The sequence below is a fragment of the Suncus etruscus genome, chromosome 1 (assembly GCF_024139225.1).
Source record: "Suncus etruscus isolate mSunEtr1 chromosome 1, mSunEtr1.pri.cur, whole genome shotgun sequence".
Taxonomy (NCBI): Eukaryota; Metazoa; Chordata; class Mammalia; order Eulipotyphla; family Soricidae; genus Suncus; species Suncus etruscus.
This window is the reverse complement of record NC_064848.1, coordinates 206,851,295-206,867,574: the sequence shown is the minus strand read 5'-3', so window position 1 is coordinate 206,867,574 and position 16,280 is coordinate 206,851,295. Positions and strand designations below refer to the sequence as shown.

At 57.2% G+C, this 16,280-nt stretch overlaps 1 protein-coding gene across 2 annotated transcripts in view; it reads left to right on the top strand.

Moving 5' to 3' along the window:
- TBC1D16 (TBC1 domain family member 16) overlaps positions 1-16,280 on the top strand; it is a 34,380-nt gene that overhangs the window by 4,940 nt on the left and 13,160 nt on the right. For both annotated transcript variants that reach the window (XM_049776146.1, XM_049776145.1), the window contains exons 2-3: positions 2,006-2,236; positions 2,733-3,204. In XM_049776146.1, coding sequence (XP_049632103.1) covers positions 2,056-2,236; positions 2,733-3,204 — 653 coding nt within the window. In that variant the 5' untranslated portion in view covers positions 2,006-2,055. The remainder of the gene's footprint in view (positions 1-2,005; positions 2,237-2,732; positions 3,205-16,280) is intronic.

Here is a 16,280-nt window from a genome sequence, read left to right as displayed (position 1 = left end):
AACACTCCAGCCCCAAGGGGCTGTGCTGCTTTGCTGCTTATCCCTCCCCCCACCCCCTAGTCTCCCCGCTCCTCTGTCCGAAACAGACAGATACCTAGGCTTTGCCCATCTCCGTCTATGTCCCCTGTAGCTGCCAGGCAAGCACATCTTCTTCCCTGTCAGCAAATTGGACGCTTGGGTCTTCTGAGGTGGCACATGGGCCACCTGCCTGGGGCCTTCCCAGATGTCACTGATACTCAGATCACCACTGCACGTGTGTGTTGGGGTCACCTTGGAAGAAGGGGTGCTCTGCAGCCCATATCTGCCTTGCTGCCTCCTCTGGAGTGTCTCCTGCTGCATTTTGGTGTTTGGTGGGAATGGTGTAAGATGACACCTAGGCATGACAATTTCTGGGGACTCCCCTGTGCGGTACCTGAGCCCCACCTGGAGTCTCTGGATGCGAGAACAAAGTCTTGTGACCTTTGTAATGTGGCCCCTTTGCCCCAAAGTGGAAACTGAGTCGTGGGTGCCCCCACCTCTGTGAGCCTCCCTGGTTTGAGCACTGCAGGTGAGCCAGGATTGGGGTCCAGTCTTGGGCCCCTCTCTTCCTGAGTTTCCCTGACAGGCACCTCCTCGTTTGATAATGTTTGAGTGTTCCCATTTTGGGGTCATGCCCGGGATTGGGGATACCTAGGACTCACACGTGTGAGGCTTGTTTCCTCCCACCAAACCCACGCAGCCCTGGTGTTCCCAGTTTTAGTAAACAAAGGAGAACACATGATAGGACCCCGTGGGGTCTGTGGGGACAGGCGCTGTGGTCCAAGGACTGGCTGTGGGTCTTCGGGTGCCCTTCCTTTCAACCTCCTCTCTGGCAATCCCCACCTGCACCTCAGGGGTCAGCCATGCCATGCCGCTGTATGTACTGTCCTTTTGAAGGGCCGGGAGGCTTGGGGGGATAATTTGAGGCACAGTGAGAGGTAGAGCTCCAGCCCCCCCTTCAACTGAAGCCACAGCGTGCCTGGCACCAGGCTGGCCCTGTGGGATGAGATCAGTCGCCAGCACATGCCAGGCCTGGAGCCACCAAGCTCTGACTGGCGTGTCTGAGACTCTGGGTTCTTGGCGCGGTCCCCACCAGATAACAAAATGTGGGGAAGAAACCAGAGTGTGGTGCCCCACTGTAAAAAAGCCCATACAGGGGCCCCTCGTGCTCTATGACAGATGAGCCCAGGCACCTCTTTCTACCAGTGCTTTTGTTGTTATTTTTGTTTTGGGGCCACATCTGCGGCACTCGGGTGACTCCTGACTGCTCTCAGGAATCATTCCTGGCAGGCTCGGGGGATACTATGGGATGCCAGGAACGGAACCCGGGTCAGCCGTGTGCAAAGCTAACGCCTTCCCCTTTGTGCAGTTGATCTAGCCCCCGCCAGCGCCCCCCCAATAAGGTGATACTTTATTTTTTTTTGTTATAAATAAACGCTTCAATCGCAGCCTGGGAAGATACAGTTATGGAGTGCTGCTCCTGATTGAGTTTCAGTGATAGTGTCCAAACCTCTTCCACCAGCACATATCCTGGGGCTTATTTTTGGTTGGTTTTTGGGCCACACCCGCTGGCACTCAGGGATTACTCCTGGCTTTGTGCTCAGAAATTGCTCCTGGCGGGCTCAGGGGACCATATGGGTGCAAGGAATTTTGAACCCGGGTTGGCCATCTGCAAGGCCAATACCCTCCCCACTGTGCTATGGCTCCTGCCTCCTTCTGGTGCTTTTTCCGCCTGAGTTCACCCAGGGTGGTACAACAGGGATATAAATTTCCTTTTTATAGGACACTTGTGGGGCTGTTTAGAGAAGGGGTGCTAGTGGGTGGATCTCCCAAGATGCGAAGTCAAGGAGGTTTGGGGGGGCCCAGTCCCCTCCTTTGTGCCTGCAAGGGCAGGTCGGTCCTGGGCTGGTGACAGGAACTGTCAAATTGGGGGAAGGCCGTACTCCAGGGGACACTGGCCCGTCTTTGACCTCCCGGATCCCCCAAGGTGGCCGTCCCGCCTGGGCCTGCTCGGAGGATGGGAACACCCCGCCCGCCATGTCTCTGGGCCGCCTCCTCCGCCTCCGCCGGGCGCCCTCCAAGGCCTCCGACCTCCTGACGCTCTCAGCCGGCGGCAGCGGGTCCTCCTCGGCGCTGGACGCGGGGATCATCTACTCCAAGAACAACGTGTGCGTGCACCCGCCGGAGGGTCTGCAGGGGCTCGGGGAGCATCACCCTGGTGAGCGGGCCCAGGGGCAGGCCGGTCCGGATGGGGACTGGGGCCCCTCGTGGTGTGCTGAGGTGGGATGCTCTACCCTTGTCTCTCCCCGGTGAGCTCCCCTACTCCCGGTGGACATTGGTCACCGTGGTCTTTGTCCTGGCCCCCTCCCTGGTGGTCCCTGGCTTGGTCCCACCATGATGAAAATTGTCTTCTGGGCTGGGGTCCCTGGTTCTGCTTCAGCATCCCCACCTGGCAGGCCCCACTGCCCAGAGCTGCTGGGTGGGCTGTGAGCTCCAGGCCTGGGGTGCTGCACCTCTAAGCACCTCAACAATACCCTAGGATTCCCCCCGCAGGCCTGAGGCCTCTGCTAACCTCCTGCAGAAGCAGTGTTGAGGTCGCTTAGCCCATGGGAGGCTCTGAACCCCAGAGCAAGAGGGTGGAATGTGGGGTGCCTCCCCTGGGGAAGCTGGGGGGCTGCTTCTGCCCAAGAAACGGATCCCTCCCCTACTCCCAGGCTACCTGTGCTTGTATGCGGAGAAGGACGAGCTGCTGGGGGCCACCCTTATCCTTGCCTGGGTCCCCAACTCGCGCATCCAGCGGCAGGATGAGGAGGCGCTGCGGTACATCACCCCTGAGAGCTCCCCGGTGCGCAAAGCCCCCCGGCCCCGGGCCCGGCGTGCGCAGAGCTCAGGGGCTGCCCTCCAGCGCTCCCCGGCAGAGCCCTCGCCCGGCCTGGTGGCTGGAGATGAGGACATCCTGGTCGTGGCACAGAGCCTACAGGACACGCTGGGCGTCGGTCCCGCCGCAGATGCCCCTGAGAGGCGGGGCCTGGATCCCCGGGACGTGGCCGAGGACGAGGCGTCCCTGGACCTGTCGGCCGGCGGCCTGAGCAGGGCCAGCTCCTTCGACTCGGACTCCGACGCCTTCTCATCCCCGCTGTGCCTGTCGCCCGTGGGTGGCTCCGTGTTCCCCGACAGCGACAGTGGGTGAGTCCCTGCCCCAGCCCAACCGGGACTTCCTGGGCACCCCCAGTGTCGCTGGAGAGCTCTTGGTGTCCTGCCCCTGCTCCTGCCTGTCTCCCAACCCATCCAGTGCTCAGCCTGCTGAGCCCTGGACCTGACCTGGGTCAGAGAGGGTCCCATCTGCATGGGGCCGGGCCCAGGACACCTGTGGGTGTCTGGCAGGGCTAGGTGGGGGCTCATGGAAGCCTCAGGCTTTGAGGTGACTCAGACTTGAGTCCTCCAGAGGAGGGCTGCTCAGAGTTCCAGACAGTGGGGTCGGGCCAGGGCTGGATGGGAAGAGCTTCAGGGCCATGAGCTCTGGGCCCCCCATCCTCTAAAGAGACCCCAGTGCCTTCCTTTACGCCCTCTGGCTGTGCCCTTCCATTAGATTTGTTTTGTTTCGGAGCCACATCAGGTCAGGGGTCAGTGGTGACCGAACTCAGAACATAAGAGCCAAGGGTCAGCGGAGGGGGGAAGCAGAGCCCCCCTGTATGGCTTCTAGAAGAGGGATTTAGAATGGGTTCGTTTCTGACCCGAGATGTGGGTCACTGAGCACATTGGGGAGTGGGCTGGAGCCGAGGACCCAGGACCCAAATCACTGGGCAGGTGGCGTGTGAGACCAGGGGTCTGGAAGAAACACAGGGGGTGCAGGGGGTGTGTTTCTCCTGGGTTTACTCGGAGCTCCCCCTGGCGGTGCCCCACTGCCAGTGCAGCCACACTGCTTATGTCCCAAGGGAAGGATCCCCACTGTAAGTGGGGCGATTACTTTGTGAGCATCCAACCCAGGTTCCACCCCAGCACCCCATAGGGTCCCCTGAGCCCCACCAGAATTGATTCGTGGACAGGGTCAGGAATGAGCCCTCACCACCACCACCCACCACCACCATCACCACTACCACCAATTCTACCATCACCCACTTAAAAAGAGAGAGAGAGAAAAAAGAGCCTGAGCACTGTTGGGTGTGGGCCCAAAACAAACCAAAAATGCAAGGGAAGATGAGAACATGGGTGTGGGTTCCCCACATGGTTTCTGAGACCTGCTGGGATATACGGAGCTGCAAGACCAGAGCAACTTTCTGCAGTTGAGCTGCCTGCGGGACAGAGGCCTTCTTAGCTCTGATAGGAGCCCCCCAAAATGGGGGTGAGGGGCTGGATCAATAGTACAGTGGGGAGGGCATTTGCCTTGCACATGGGTGACCCAGGTTTGATTTCCAGCATTCCATAGGGTCCCCCAAGCCTGCCAAGAGTGATTACTGAGTGCAGAGCCAGGAGGAACCCCTGAACGCTCCTGGGTGTGGCCCCCAAACAAACAACAATAAAAACAAACAGAAAACAATGGGGGTGAGATCCACATAGACAGATGAGCACCGTAACTGCTCCAAGTTTACACAGGGGCCCCACATTCACCCCAGAGTGGGCCCCACTGCAGCCCCCCACCCTGTCCCCATCTCCACCCCCCCACCCCTGTCCATGTTCCCTGGCCTGCGTCTCCAACTCTGCCCCCTCCCCGGCCCTGTCTTCTTCCACCATCCTCGTTTTTCTGCCCTGTCTTTAGCCTCTGCAGCTGCTTTTCTCCCTGGCCAGGTTCCCAGGGTGGGTCAGGCAGTCAGCCCAGACATCCCACCCACTGTCCTATGGGGCCTTCCAGGCTTTGAAAGCCGTATCCAGGCCTGTGCTCCCCAGGGGTGCCCTGCCGGCAGCTAAGAGGGACCGGCTCCTCCAGTCCTTCAGGCAGCTATGGGCCAGAAAGGGCAGAGGAAGCATTCAGTGCAGGGCCCCAGGCACTACCCCTCTGATGCTGGTTACCCAGGACTTGCCCCTGCCCCGGGGGCAGGCTGGCCACACGTGCCCTCTGGTGGCAGACCTGGGGACTACATGGAGGTTGTGCTTTCAGTGGGGGCTGGATCCACCAAAGGTCCCCCCTTCCCATGTTGTCCCCCCATCCCACCTCTCAAAGGCCCGTGTTGTGGGTGAATCAACTAGGGGTGGGTGGATCCCTAGGGGCTGGGAAGCCAGAGAGTTTGTGGCAATTGCCAGGCCCCCTGTCACTCTCCCAGCACAGAAGCTCCTGTCGTGTGTGTGTGTGTGTGTGTGTGTGTGTGTGTGTGTGTGTGTGTGTGTGTGCAGTCTCACCCCCAAACCAGGGCTTTTCTCTGGACTCTTCCTGGAAATTGGAGTCACAGGCACAGGTAGCTGTGAGCTTGAAAAGAGCACGGGCCAGCCCCGCACCCGTTGTCAGTGCTTGTTCTTGGAGAAATGTGGTTCTAGCCCCCCATGGAGGCCCCCCAAAGCTGCAGCAGCAATGCTGGGATCATGTGCCCCACACAGACTGGCTTTGTGTGCCCTGGTGGGATTGCAGCCAGTCATGGTAGGTCACGGGTGTGTGCAGGGTGTCGTGGGTGTGCGTGAGGTCACAGGAGTGTGTGGGTCATGGGTGTGTTCAGGTGTGTGGAAATCACGGTTATGTGCAGGTGTATATGGAGGATCACGGGTGTAGAGGGTCATGGGTACTTATGTTCCATCTTGCACAGGGTTCTGGTATGCCCCTATCCCCTGCCCTGCTTGGCTCTGGAGTTTCTGGGGATTAGCCCCGGCCTTACCATCAGGGAGTGTTTGCCCAGAGCTGCCTGGCCTCAGACTGAGAAATTCCACCCCAGAACTGTGCCCAGCCTTGTGCCAACATAGTGGCAGTCTTTGCATGTGGCCACCAGCTTGCTTTAGAAAAGCAGAGAGTGGGGCCTGAGTGATAGCACAATGGTAGGGCATTTGCCTTGCTTGCAGCCAATCCAGGACAGACAGTAGTTCGAATCCCAGCATCCCATATGGTCCCCCAAGCCAGGAGCGATTTCTGAGTGGATAGCCAAGAGAACACCTGAGCGTCACCGGGTGTGGCCCAACCTCCTCCTCCAAAATAAAAAAAGCAGAGAGAAAAGAGAGACGCACAGAGAGAGACAGGGAAAGAGATGCCAAAGACAGTGGGTGGGGCCAGAGAGATGCAAGGTGTTTGCCTTGCATGTGGTCTGACCTGGTATCCCATATGGTCCCCCAGTCTGCCAGGGGCAATTTCTGAGTGCAGAGCCAGGAGTGACCCCTGAGCATTGCTGGGTGTGGCCCAGAAACCAATTAATCAATGAATCAATTAATAAATAAAGTACTTTTTTTTTTAAATGAAAGACAGTGGGTGGGGGTCAGATCCACAGCATGGTCAGAAAGGCATTTACTCTTATACTGCCAACCTGGGTTTGATCCCGGCATTCCATAGGATTCCTTTGACCAAAGAGCCAAGAGCAGGGATGGCGAACACACAGCTCTTGAGCCACATGTGGCTCCCAGCCAAAATGAATGCAGCTCTTTGCCTCTTATCATGATTTTGTATACTGTGGCTCTTTACCAAGTTTGGATTTTGTTCTGCTGCTTCTGAGGAGGGACCTCTGAGGTGAGATTTCCAAGTGCTGAGTCCCGCCCCCAGGCTGTGTCCTCCTGTCTCCCATTCCTCGGAAACAACTGCATGGGCCAGTGAGGGGGGGGCAGTGGGGGGGTGGGGACCCGTGTGTCACATGTTGTGTCACATCTTGCCTAACACATCTTGTTCTTAGTGTGGAGAACGCAGCACACCCTCACCAGCACTGCAGGATTTTGACCCTCCCTCAAAATGGCAAAATGCAATATGTGTTTCATAGATTATTGTTCAAATTAGATGCTTTTGTGTGAGTGTTTGTCTGTTTTGGCAGGTCACTGCGTGGTGTGGCTCTCTGACTCTCACAGTTTAAAAATGTGGCTCTTTGTGTCGAACTTGTTTGCCACTCCTGGCCAAGAGTAAACCCTGAGTGTCACTGCGTGGGGTCCCCACCCCTAAAAAGAATCACACTGGAACCAGAGAGATAGGACAGCAGGAAGTCTCTTGCCTTTCTAAGGACTGATCTGGGCTTAATTCTGGCCACCCCATATGGTCCGCTGTGCACTGTCAGGAGTAGGCCCTGAGCACAACCAGGTGTGGTCCAAACACCAAAACAAAATAAGTTCTGGGGGGCTGGACTAATAGCACAGTGGGGAAGGCACTTGCCTTGCACACGGTAGACCCGGGTTTGATCTACAACATTCCATATGGTCCCCTGAGCCCTCCCGGAGGTGTTCCTGAGCACAGAGCCAGAAGTAACCCCTGAGCACTGCTGGGTGGGGCCCCGAAACTGAAAAACCAAAACGAAACCAGAACAAAACAAGTTTTGTCGGGCTGGAGAGCGAGTGCAGGGGTCAAAGCTTTTGCATGGGGCTGGCACTGACTCATTCCCTGGCACTGTGTGCTTCCCCAAGCCCCATCTGGCATGAGCCCCAAGCACAGAGCCAGGAGAAAGCCCTGAAGTCTGCCAGATGTGGCCCCAAAAGCAAAGCACAAAACCACCAAAAGCATTTTTGCTGACTCAGTGCCCATGCGGGGCCAGTCTCACATGCAGGCAGCAGGGCCTGGCCTTCTGCCTCTGGGCTGGGTCTGGGGAATACTGTGCCCCTGACCCTGGGATGAGGGTCAGGGGTGGGAGCACATCTGCTGGGGCTCCTGTCTCTGCACCTCTCAATTCTAGGGCTGTTGGGCACTGAGGCCTCCCGGTGGCCTTGGCTCCACTGTCCCAGCCCTGACCTTCCTCCTTTCCCACCTCCTTGTCCTAGTGCCCATCTGTCTTCTTCTGGGGTGGTTCTGCATGCCCGCCTGCCCTGTGCTGCCTTTTTTTTTTTTTTTTTTTGTCTCTTTCCCAGGTGTGGGTGAGTTTTCCCTTATTTTTATAGAGCACCATACAATAATTTTTCAGTCGAGCTTCAGGCACCAATCCCACCCCAGTGACCCCAGGGCTCCCACATTGCACTGTAGCCTAGCCATGCTGGGGTCTCTTGCTCCTTGGGAACTTTTTAGACTCAAAGACAGGGCCCCGAAGCCCCAGGAAGAAGCCTTTGGTGGTTGAGAGAGGAGAGAGGCTGGAGAGGCGGGGCCGGGCGACCTAAGGGAGCAGGGGGGTTCCTGATGCAACTGCGGGAGCGCTTGGCCCTGGGGAGCAGGTGCTGAGGCGAGGGCACCCCGGGGTCCTGCTGTTGCATCAGCTGGAAGCTGAGATCCAGCCGCACCTGGATGGTGTATTGTAACCCAACACCTGATGAAATCCTCTCAAAGGTCCGGCCTCTGCCAAGCGGTCCCGCCTACCATTCCTGGACTGGGCTTGGGTTCCTGAGTTCCTGCCCACCAGCCCCCTGAGCCCACGTGTCCTGCATTTTCCTGGATGGTGCCCAAGGCTCTCCCAGGTAGCGCCCCGCTGACCCACAGTCTCCTTTCTTTGAGATTCCTGGTCTGTTATGTGCCCGTCCCTACTGCCTTGCATAGATGTGGCTCCTGGAGGAGTCATAGAGCAGCAGGACTGGACTTGGGGCCCAGCACCTCATGCCCTGCACCCCTGCCTGCAGCCTCCCTAGCAGTGACCCTGTCCTCAAATCTGCTGGGGTCACCTAGACAAGCTACACTTTTTTTGGGGGGTATCACACTGGGCGGCGCTCAGAAGTTACTCCTGGCTCTGCACTCAGAAGCCACTCCTGGCAGGCTTGGGGACCATATGGGAAGCCGGGATTCGAACCGGGGTCCATCCTGTGTTAGCCGCATGCAAGGCAAATATGCCTTACCGCTGTGCTATCTCTCTATCTCTGGCCCCCAAGTTACACCTTTTTGTTTTGGTTTTTGGACCACGCCTGGCACTGTTGAAGGATCACTGCTGGCTCTTGACACTTTGCTCAGGGCTAACTCCCTGCTCTGTGCTCAGGGCTCACTCCTGGCTCTGCTCTCAAGGCTCCCCTCTGGTGAGGCTCAAATGATCATATGTGGGGACTCAACCCAGGTCAGCCACGTGCACTCTCTCTCTGGCCTGAAAAGTGAATATTTTGTTTGTTTGTTTGTTTGTTTTTGGGTGCTCAGGGGTTCCTCCTGGCTCTGTGTTCAGAAATCACTCCCGGCAGGCTTAGGGGGACCCTATGGCATGCCTGGGATCAAACCCGGGTCGGCCGTGTTCAAGGCAAGCGCCCTTCGCGCCGTGTTATTACTTCGGCTCCTGAAAAGTGAATTTTTAAAAAGAAAGCTGGAAATGTTCTGGGAGGAGGCGAGGGGCTGTCTGTCTGCTGGGCATTGGCAGAGACTCAGGAGTGGGGGAGGGACGGAGCATGTGGGGGGGCGGTGGGCGTCCCTGTGGGCTCCTCTGCTTCTGTAAATATTCCAACACTGGGGACTTATTTGGGGGCTGGCAGGCTGCAGGGACGGTGTCCGGTGACAGGCGCTGGCGGCTCCACAGCAGCCACGGTGGGGTCCCCTCGGGGACTGGCTGTGCTGGAGCCCCAACTTTCTCCTGTGGGGAGACCAGCTGGCCGGGCTGGCACATTCCAGGGCGCCTGACGCTGGTTGGAAGTGACAGGGATCCGACTCTCCACCCCACAGCCCACCCAGGGTGGCCAGAGGCACCGTCAGGCCTGACGAGGGGGGCCTGGGCCACTGTACCCAGCTTCATAGGCGGCAGGAAAGGGTTGGGGTGCCCTCTCTCTGTGCAAGCCCTGTTCGTGGAAGATCTCTGAGCAAGGGTCCGAGTACATCCAGCAGGAGCCAGGTTGCTCATCCCTTCTCAGTACCCCAACCCCGCCCCTGCCTACCCCTTCCGAAGCGGCCTGCAAGCAGCCAAGGTACAGGAACCCCCAGCAACCCCCATTGGCCCCCAGCCCCCTCCTTCAGCCCTGCTGTGGTGAGGAGGAGCATTGCCTGGCCTGCGGTGGCCCCGGTCTGGGCCTGCCTTGTTCCCTGGTGGACGTGCTGGCCACGTGGGCTCCACCTTACAAAAACCTGAGTTCAGCAGATAAGGGATGTGAGGTGTTGGGGGGACAATGCCAGAAGCATGGGAAAATGATCTAGGCTGGAAAGTGGGGCCCCCTGCGGGACACCCCTGTTTGACACGCAGTTCATGGGAGCCGGATGTGACCCTTCCCCCATCTCCTTCTCTCTTTCTTCCCCTCTCTATCTTTCTCTTCTCCTTCTCCCCCCAGCACTGCCCCCCAGCCTACAGAGCACTGGACTCAAATCTGTTCCCAGCTGGTGTCTGTCTCCCTGTGCTTCCCTCCCACCAAATCCCCCTGGCTGGGTTCTAGTGCCCACGAGGCATGGTGACCAGCACAGCTGGCCCGTGACCTGGCTGGGTAGGACCAGGCACTCCTGGACACTGGTAGCTGCTCTGAGTGTGGAGTGGGGTCCCTGGGAGGAGCATATCTGTCCCCCAAATCAGGGTCTTAGTTTAGGAACCTGACCTTGGCCTCTAGGTGGTCTTTCTCCAAGGCTGCTCAGCCCTGCGTCTTGGACCCTGGACAGGGGCCTCAGAGTCTCCAGAAGCAGCTGCTATGCGAGGTAGGGGTAGGGGCACCTCAGGGACCCCCAGTGAGTGTCAGGAGAGTTAAGTCGATAAAAGAAAAAATTTTAAAAAGAGAGAGAGAGAGAGAGAGAGAGAGAGAGAGAGAGAGAGAGAGAGAGAGAGTTAGAGTTAAGTCGAATGGGGCCACTGTCAGGGGGTTCATTCCTTCCTCATCCAATTTAGATAATTGGGGATGAAGGGGCCAGTGTCCTGGGGAAAATGGACATATATGAACAAGGATATAAACACACAGGCACAAGTATGCGAACACACATGAATATGAGACATGTATGTGTGCAAGTGAACACAGGACATGCTGGCATATAGTATGCATATGAACATAGGACGCATGCACAAGGCACAGTCCAACATATGTATATGACCATAAGACATACAAGCATACACACAAGATACACAGGTATGTGTGTTTTTGCACATGGGACAGGACACAAGCATGCACACACAGGCATAGGCCCATCTTTGTGCCCACAGGACACACAAAAAACGTGTATGCATATGGCACGCACATGCTTGATGCATACACACAGGGCATGATACACATGTACGCACATGTGTGACACCTATGCGCTTTCATGCATGCACACAGAGTCATGCAAACAAAAGCCATGCTCACCCTGCAGGCCCCCTAGTTTCATTTTCATCTGTTCTGTTTTGGGGTGCCAGGACTGGAGACCGGTCTCCTGTGTGTGTGGTAAGTGCTTACCTGAGTCTCCACATCCGGCCCCCCACCCAACACAAGCTCTGTCTCAGTGCTCTGAGCAGCCAGTGCCATGCAGACTGTCCGGCTCCGAGTTCCAGCTCTGGGGTGGAGCCGCATGGCCCCTGCAGGAATGAGCCAGCTCACGAGCTGGGGTGCTCCTGCTTGTGCTGAAACAGACCTCAATGAGCAGCCCCCACACACACAGCCCGTCGTGGCCCCGCCATGTTCAGGCTGGAAACAGGGTTCAGCGCACCAAGCCGCCTTTGCCACAGACTGGCTTGAGGGTTTGGAGCAGGAGAGAGTCCCATGCCCAGCCAGGGGACCCCTGAATCCAGCACCTGGAGATCTTCGTTGGGAGCACAAGGAGCTGCCTTCCTGGGTGATGTGGATCTCTGGGCAGCTGCGGAGGGAAGCACCCCTTTCCAGGGCCCAGGCATCTCATGCCTTTGCACTGAGACCTGCTTCTCAGAGGCGGCCATGTCCAGCCCAACCCCGGGCTCCCGCTCGCAGCAAATTGAACTGGGCTTGCTAGGTCTTTGATCCAACAAGACCTGGTACCTGATGGTGCCATTGTGGCTTCTGGGCTTGGCTGGGTGCGACCCTGGACAATCTTGCAGTCCAGGGTCCTCTTTGCTGGCTCTGCAGTCCAGGATAGGCTCCCTGATGGCACGAGGGGCTCCCCCAGACCCTCAGAACAGAGGGTGGTTCTCCGGCATCTCAGGAGACCACCCACTAAGACGCAGCCCAGCGTCCCAACCACCTGAGTGGGGGACCCTGCCTCATAGAGCAGCAAGGCCCCTGGGTGCCCCGAAATGCCCAGTGTGGCCTCAGGGTGCTGGTGGCCTCTTCTGGCTGCTCCCCATATTTAACTGTGGTTCCAGGGGTGACTGGCAGGGGGCGCTGGCGGGCAACCGCTGTGTCCTGTCGCCCACCCCAGGGTGTGGTGGGAACCCACTGGCCACTGGGTGGTGCCCGTTCGGGGGGATATGGAGCCCCCAGTCTGAAGAGCTGAGCTGCCCACCCTGAGGCCTGTGGTCCCTACTGCCTGTGGGTCCCACACTGCACCTGCAGGGCAGAGGCTGGTGAGGGGCCAAAGCCACATCGGCACAAACCTAGCCCTGCTGCCCCTCTCTTCTGTGACAAGCACTTCCCATGATCTCCAAATGTGTCTGTGGTGGCAGGGATAGGGCGAGACTCGGAGGTGATGACCTGGCCTGTGGAGCCGACACAGGGTCCCAGGGAGGGAAAGCTGGACTGGGGCAGGCTGTCCCCGCCATCTCTACCACCCTCACCCACCACATTTGCGTCCCGGGTTGGAGAAGTGGGATCGGTCTGGCTCCCACGGGCTCTGGGTGTATCCTGGCCCCCATTACCACTTGGAAGGGCCTCAGGGCCACGGAAGGCCGAACTGCCCCGGACTTGTGAGTCTTTGTCCTTTTGTCTCTGAGCACTGGGCTAGACGTGGCCTCCTAGTCTGTGAGCAGCAGAGGCAGAGGGAATGGCTCCAGGTTGCCTGTCTGCATGGACACATGTATGTGTGGGATGTGAGCATATGTGTGGACATGCGTGCATCTGTGTGAACATGTATGCATACCTGTGTAGACTCATGTATGTAGACATGTTGCTTTGTACATCTGTGTGGGCATATGGGGATGTACGTCTGTGCAGATGTGTGCCTCTCTGTTTATGAGTATGTTCATGATGGGTGTGAGACTACACACGTGTGGCACACGTAGTAACATGTGTGCATGTGAGAGTTCACACACATGGAGTGCTCACCCCTGGCCCCTACCTCCTGCCCTGTCTCTCCTTCCATCTGCTTCCTTCCTGCACCCTGGGGTAGGGGCCCAAACCTTCCCCGTCCCTGACTTTGTGTGCATCGGGCATCGGGCATTGAGCCACTTCCTGGGGCAGCTGTACGACGCCCTGCTCGGCAGTGTGAGCCCCAGGCCAGCCTCTGGCCCAAGACCGAGTCCCACCCAGCGTCACGTGAGTCACCTCTGTCTCCTGCCAGCTCCCACCTGTTTGGGAATGTGACCTTCTCCTTCTGTGGGGGGTGCTTGGAATCACGTGAGACTGTGCTCAGGGTTCACCCCTGGCTCTGAGCTCTGAGGCTCCTGCTAGTGGGGCTCAGGGACCTTGTGTGGTATAAGGCTAGAGCCCTGTTTCACTTTGGACCTACCCATAGCTGTTGTCTGTTCCCGACCAGCAGGTCCAGGTCTTGGTTCTTGCGGGGGGGGGGGGGGGGAACGGACGGATGGACTGTTGTCTCTGAGCCTGGGTGTGCCAGGTCTTCGTTTGTCTTTCTTGAGGGTGGGGTGGCTGAGTCTGGGACAGCTGGGAACCTCATATTTTCAGGGGGCAGCGGGGTTGATTCACACAGGTGGTACTCTGGGATCACATCTGCTTCAGGGACGGAACAGGTCAGCCTCATGCATGGCCTGCTCTGCCCCTGCCCGCTGCCCTGTATCCCTCTGACCCCCAATTTCCTCTCTCCTCTGTGGGGGGTCTCACGAAGGGGCCCTCAGTTTGCTTGGCTGGAGCTCAGATTTGGCTTCTCCATTTCCGTCCCTTCTGCTCCCTGTGTGCCTCCACTGCCGCTCGGCCTGCTGTGTTCCTCCCCAGCTGCATTTCTCCTCGGCCGATGGGTGTGGGGCCTCCACTTCCTGTCCCCCTCTCTAAAGGCCAAGGTCACTGAGTGTGTCCACCATGTCCTCCAGCCCCAGCTTCCGGCCCCTTCTAAAGGCCAAAGCCTTGGCATCCTTTTCCAATGTGATGGGCAGTGGTGACTCCAGAAAAAGCTCCTGTTCCCTTGTTTATCGGGTTGTTTCTCTTGATTTTCAAGGCTTCTTTGCACATGCTGGACACGGGCCCTGGGCCACAGTGTGTTTGGGTTTCCCAAGTCCTCTTCCTTGGGACTTCATCGATAGCACAGTGCCTTGCCTTGGGCACTTGCCTTGCATGTGGCGACCCGGGTTCGATCCCTGGCATCCCATAGGGTCCCTGAGGCTGTCAGAAGTGATTCCTGACCAGAGAGCCAGGAAGAACCCCTGAGCACTGCTGGGTGTGGCCCAAAACCACAATAAAAGAAGAGAATGATTGAGTTCCCTGTTTATTTATTTTTGCAGTTTAAATTATCTTTTTTTTTGGGGGGGTCACATCTGGCAGTGCTCAGGGGTTACTCCTGGCTCTAGGCTCAGAAATCGCCCCTGGCAAACACAGGGGACCATATGGGATGCCGGGATTCGAACCATCGTCCTTCTGCATGAAAGGCAAACGCCCCACCTCCATGCTATCTCTCCAGCCCCAGTTTAAATTCTTATGTCACTCCTGGTGGTGCCGCAGTAGAACCCGGGTCTCTGTACCCTTAGGGGTGCAACTTCCTGGCTGTCATCGCTGTTTTGTGGATTTTTTTGGGAAGGGTGGAATAGGATTATTTTATTTGAGGATCACACTCGGTTGCACCCCCAGTTCTAAACTCAGGGATCACTCTTGGCAGGCCTGGGGAGAACCTGTGTGGTGTCAGGGATCAAACCTGGGACTGCCTCGTGCAAGGAGAGTGCCCTGCACTGCAGTGACTGGGGCTGCTTTGTGTTCTGAGGAGTCCTGCCTGCTGCAGGGTCACAGCTGCTCTGGAGCGGATGATTCTAGAAGTTCTGTGGTGTTGGGGACGGTCTCACAGGCTATTCCAGGGAGATCTTGCACCCTGGAGTTGGGGTTAGGCACAGCAAGAACTGAGGGGCTGACTGGGGGCAGGAGGGGATGGGAAGGAGCTCAGGTCCGAGGAGGAGGATCGGGCAGGGGCTGAGAAATAAACTCTTTTTTTTTTGGTTTTTGGGTCACACCCGGCCGTGCTCAGGGGTTACTCCTGACTCTATGCTCCAAAATCGCCCCTAGCAGGTACAGGGGACCATACGGGATGCCGGGATTCGAACCACCGACCTTTGTGTGAAAGGCAAACGCCTTACCTCCATACTATCTCTCCGGCCCCCGAGAAATAAACTCTTGATGCAATTCTTCAGTCTCTGTGCTGGCTCTGGGGCTGTTAAGTCCAGTGATTTCAGCTGTTCTGTACCTGCTGGTTGGCACCATCTGGATGGGGTAGAAGACATTGCCCCAAATCAGGCAACATTAAGTCTGATAAGTTTGGGAACCCCCCATTCCTCTGCTTATTTCTCTCACTGTGCTTTGTTGCTCTGGCCTGGTCTGGTCTGCAGTATTCTTTGTTCAACTGACCCTGACCCCCAAATATTTTGTGTGTGTGATTTATTTTCCCTTACAGATTTGATTTTCAAATTTTGGGGGGGGGGGGTTTTGGGCCACACCTGGTGGTGCTCAGGGGTTACTCCTGGCTGTCTGCTCAGAAATGGCTCCTGGCAGGCACGGGGGACCATATGGGACACCGGGATCGAACCAACCACCTTTGGTCCTGGATCGGCTGCTTGCAAGGCAAAGGCTGCTGTGCTATCTCTCCGGGCCCTGATTTTCTTTTTTTTTTTTTTTTTTTTTGGTTTTTGGGTCACACCCGGCAGTGCTCAGGGATTACTCCTGGCTGTCTGCTCAGAAATAGCTCCTGGCAGGCACGGGGGACCATATGGGACACTGGGATTCGAACCAACCACCTTTGGTCCTGGATCGGCTGCTTGCAAGGCAAACACCGCTGTGCTATCTCTCCGGGCCCGGGCCCTGATTTTCAATTCTTTTTTTTTTTTTTTTTTTTGATTTTCAATTCTTCTTGAATTTTTTTGTTTTGTTTTGGGGCCACATCCGGCGGCACTCAGGGAATCATTCCTAACTCTGCACTCAGAAATCACTCCTGGCAGGCTCAAGAGAACCATATGGGATGCCAGGGATCGAATCCAGGTCAGCCACATGCAAGAAAAACCCTTCCCTCTGTGTTCTCCCTTCAGCCCCAAAGGTTTTCT